This window comes from Medicago truncatula, chromosome 7 (assembly GCF_003473485.1).
Source record: "Medicago truncatula cultivar Jemalong A17 chromosome 7, MtrunA17r5.0-ANR, whole genome shotgun sequence".
NCBI lineage: Eukaryota > Viridiplantae > Streptophyta > Magnoliopsida > Fabales > Fabaceae > Medicago > Medicago truncatula.
This window is the reverse complement of record NC_053048.1, coordinates 8122292-8127378: the sequence shown is the minus strand read 5'-3', so window position 1 is coordinate 8127378 and position 5087 is coordinate 8122292. Positions and strand designations below refer to the sequence as shown.

Here is a 5087-nt window from a genome sequence, read left to right as displayed (position 1 = left end):
GAGAGAAGAGAAGAAGAGGGAAAGAAGAAAAACATATACATCTCAGGACATAAAATCTCTTATCCTAGGAGATAAATTTGGAACTTAATTTTATCTCTTCTCACTTTTTTCTTTTCTTTTGCCTGATTACATTGTAACTACCAAAAAAATGATCCTAACTTGAGTTATATACGGTGAAGTGGACCAAGGCTACGGTAGGTGACCTCCTTAGGTCTCCTACCGTAGGAGACTTGTTTTTTTTTTTTTTTTTTTTTTTTAAATGAGATTTTTTTTTTTTTAAAATAGATATCAATCATTGAATATAGGATGAAGCTTTTGAATAGCTGAGATTTCAGATAATGTGATTCACTAGAATTCTATTCTTTAAACATATAGAATGATTTAAAAAATTCAATTGATTTTGGAATCACATTTAATAAAGGGTGTTTTTGACATTGTTGGAAAAATTATATGACCCAACATGTCAATTTTTTTCTTCTAAAGACTAAAAATAATATTCGGTATATTTATTGGGAGTTGGGACTAAAAACTTATTCAACCTTCCTCTCTATTAACCATTCAACTAATAATATTTGGATTGTGTGGAACGAACACAATGGTATACTTATTGTTATTAGAAAAAGTATTGTTTACAAATTTAGAAAATACAATTCCACAGTTATTAGAAAAAGTAAAGTATTTATTGTTATTGTGGCTTAAAGTTAATAAGGTCAATTTTGTTTATGGCTCGTGGTTGAACCCGTTTAGGTGCTTGGATATCGATTAACCTTTTTGTGTATTCTTGAATTGACAGCTTGTAATTATATGTGGTTTCCTTTATACATTTTGTGCTAAGGAGATTACTCTGTCATTGCTAATATAATATATTGTTAAAAAACCTAATAATATTCAATCATGTAAAAAAAAAAAAAACTCACATTCAATCTACAGTAAAAACGTTAATATATTTTCAACTACCACTCATTATATAAAGTCATTATATTAATGTCTTATTGTTGAACGAGTTGGAAAATATTGTCTATATACTCTAGGTGGAAAAATATTATTTTATTTAAGAAGGAAATCACAAAATTGACTCTAGAATTATTTAAGAGTTGTGTTATTTGAACATCCATTTATATGACAACTTTTGAGACAACCAAAGTTTTATAAAGAAAATGAGGTATTGACACAAAAACAATAGAGAGAGAGAGAGAGAGAAAATAAAAAATTAATGTAAACATGAAAGAGAAAATTGTCACAATAATTATCAAAAAATAGTTGTTTAAATATTATTTCTCATTACATAAATACAACTAACATGAAGGTAACTCCCTAAAAAAAAATAGTGATATTTGAACATCCATTTGAGACAAACAACTTCTTTTCTCTCTCTTTTCATTAGTAAAAATAATGGAGCGAGAAAAAGAAAGAGTCAGAATAAGAGTATAACGTGAGTATGAGAGAGAAGGTTGTCAAAAAGTTATCATAAAGTGGTTGTACAAATACACTATCTGGCCACTATTATAAGCAAAAATCAACGTTTTAGATACATTCATTAAATGATGTATGTAGTCTGTATTATAAACCGCATACATCATTTAATGAATGAATCTAAAATGTAGATTTTTGCTTATAATAGTGACCGGATGATGCATCATTTCTAAAAAAAAATAAAAAATACAACACTAGTATCTATTGTGCCAACCACCAACAAACACATGTCGATTTAATTGTAAAAAAAAAAAAAAAAAAAAAAGCCCTTTTATATGATCTTCTACGGTAGGGGACCTATTGCGCTCTCCTACCGTAAACGCCGCCAGTGAAGTGGACGTGAGTGCTTTGAGTTGTTGTATATGAATCACTTTATTGTTTTTAAGGGGAAACACGTGACTTTATTGTTTTTCCATTAAACGAAATTGAGTTGATTTTTTTTTTTTTTTTTGAGGGAAAGGAAATTTAGTTGATAGCAACTACAAGATTTTTTAAAAAATAAAAGGTGCGTAAATATAATTGCTTTTTCTAAAATAATATCATAGATATCTCAAAGGGTCATAACTCATATTCATTATTATTGCCTTTTTTCCTTTTCTTTTTTTTTTTTTTTGAAAACGAAAAATATATTATAGCCACTTTTACTAAAACAACTATACATTCGGATACAAATTCTATAGAGCTCTTATACATAAACCACCTTAGATGGCATACACCCTTTTACACCCACACACATTTGTGACACGTGGCAAAAACATTGAAAGAAGAGATAAAAAAGGATGATGATATGATATAAAATTACTAAAATACCCATAACACATGAAGGTGTATATAAGAGGTGTATGAAAAAGGGTGTTTACCTATCTTTTTCCAATTCGAGCTCTTATACATAAACCACCTTAGATGGCATACACCCTTTTACACCCACACACATTTGTGACACGTGGCAAAAACATTGAAAGAAGAGATAAAAAAGGATGATGATATGATATAAAATTACTAAAATACCCATAACACATGAAGGTGTATATAAGAGGTGTATGAAAAAGGGTGTTTACCTATCTTTTTCCAATTCGAGCTCTTATACATAAACCACCTTAGATGGCATACACCCTTTTACACCCACACACATTTGTGACACGTGGCAAAAACATTGAAAGAAGAGATAAAAAAGGATGATGATATGATATAAAATTACTAAAATACCCATAACACATGAAGGTGTATATAAGAGGTGTATGAAAAAGGGTGTTTACCTATCTTTTTCCAATTCGAGCTCTTATACATAAACCACCTTAGATGGCATACACCCTTTTACACCCACACACATTTGTGACACGTGGCAAAAACATTGAAAGAAGAGATAAAAAAGGATGATGATATGATATAAAATTACTAAAATACCCATAACACATGAAGGTGTATATAAGAGGTGTATGAAAAAGGGTGTTTACCTATCTTTTTCCAATTCGAGCTCTTATACATAAACCACCTTAGATGGCATACACCCTTTTACACCCACACACATTTGTGACACGTGGCAAAAACATTGAAAGAAGAGATAAAAAAGGATGATGATATGATATAAAATTACTAAAATACCCATAACACATGAAGGTGTATATAAGAGGTGTATGAAAAAGGGTGTTTACCTATCTTTTTCCAATTCGAGCTCTTATACATAAACCACCTTAGATGGCATACACCCTTTTACACCCACACACATTTGTGACACGTGGCAAAAACATTGAAAGAAGAGATAAAAAAGGATGATGATATGATATAAAATTACTAAAATACCCATAACACATGAAGGTGTATATAAGAGGTGTATGAAAAAGGGTGTTTACCTATCTTTTTCCAATTCGAGCTCTTATACATAAACCACCTTAGATGGCATACACCCTTTTACACCCACACACATTTGTGACACGTGGCAAAAACATTGAAAGAAGAGATAAAAAAGGATGATGATATGATATAAAATTACTAAAATACCCATAACACATGAAGGTGTATATAAGAGGTGTATGAAAAAGGGTGTTTACCTATCTTTTTCCAATTCGAGCTCTTATACATAAACCACCTTAGATGGCATACACCCTTTTACACCCACACACATTTGTGACACGTGGCAAAAACATTGAAAGAAGAGATAAAAAAGGATGATGATATGATATAAAATTACTAAAATACCCATAACACATGAAGGTGTATATAAGAGGTGTATGAAAAAGGGTGTTTACCTATCTTTTTCCAATTCGAGCTCTTATACATAAACCACCTTAGATGGCATACACCCTTTTACACCCACACACATTTGTGACACGTGGCAAAAACATTGAAAGAAGAGATAAAAAAGGATGATGATATGATATAAAATTACTAAAATACCCATAACACATGAAGGTGTATATAAGAGGTGTATGAAAAAGGGTGTTTACCTATCTTTTTCCAATTCTATAAATAGGTACACTCTGAAAATCTTTCTTGTCACCCAAACGTGAGTACACACTCAAGTCTCAACCCAAACTCAAACCACCTCTTCTTATTTATTAAACTTAAGGAAAACTCCAAAATTAAGATGAAGACTTCTCCAAACATGTTTCTCCTACTCCACTTAACACTTCTCTTCCTTTCTTCCATCTACTTCTCCAAATCAAACGCAAGTGATGACTTCTTCTGCAACGCCGACGACAAAGCCGCCCTCCTCAAAATCAGAGACCATTTCGGTGGTCCCAAAGGCCGCCTCGACGACTGGGACAACAACACCGAATGTTGTGACTGGAGCTTCGTCGGTTGCGGCAGACCTTATCCTGGCCGAGTCACCGTCGTCACCATCAGCCGTGGCTGGGGTCTTTCCGGTACGCTTCCAGCGGAGTTTGGCAACCTCCCTTATCTTAGCATGCTCTCATTGGCCGAAATGCCGAAAGTAACTGGGCCAATCCCTAACTCTTTTAGCAAACTCCAAAGACTACAAAATCTAGACCTTGGTTCCAACAGCCTTAGTGGGCCAATCCCCTCCTTTCTAGGCAAGTTGAAGCGCCTAAAGGAGGTTGATTTGTCTAACAACAAGTTATCCGGCACTATTCCGGCGTCACTCGGCAACCTACAATCTCTTTCGCAGTTTAATGTTAGCTTTAACCAGCTCTGTGGTGCAATTCCTGCTGGGTTGAAGAAGTTTAACAAGAATGTGTTTGAGCATAATAAATGCCTTTGTGGTGCTCCTTTAGCACCTTGCAAGTGAAGCCTACCAGCAAGTAAATAAAAGGAGTATAATTGAGTCTTTGTATGACTACTTTATTTCCTTAAAATAATGTTATCAGTTCGGTATTCATACATAATGAATACTCCTCGATCCGTAATAAAAATATAATTGTGCTATCAATATACTCCATATATGATATTAATTGCACTACTCTTTTCTTTAATTAATTTTTTTTTCTAGTTATGAGATTATATTACCAAAAGACATAAAACTATACGAGCTTTAACTCTAATCATGTGCAAAGATCACTTACTCAATCAAACACAAACTGAGCTCAATAATTGATGTGAATGAATAAGGATAAGTAGGAATCATATAATGCACAACCCTCCAAAAAGCCTACAGG

At 32.8% G+C, this 5087-nt stretch overlaps 1 protein-coding gene across 1 annotated transcript; it reads left to right on the top strand.

Moving 5' to 3' along the window:
- Positions 1-4057: 4057 nt before the first annotated feature.
- Positions 4058-4720, top strand: LOC11443840 (polygalacturonase inhibitor). The gene has a single exon (XM_003621755.3). It carries the CDS (start codon positions 4058-4060, stop codon positions 4718-4720), a length of 663 nt encoding a protein of 220 aa, XP_003621803.1.
- The last annotated feature ends 367 nt before the right edge of the window (positions 4721-5087 follow it).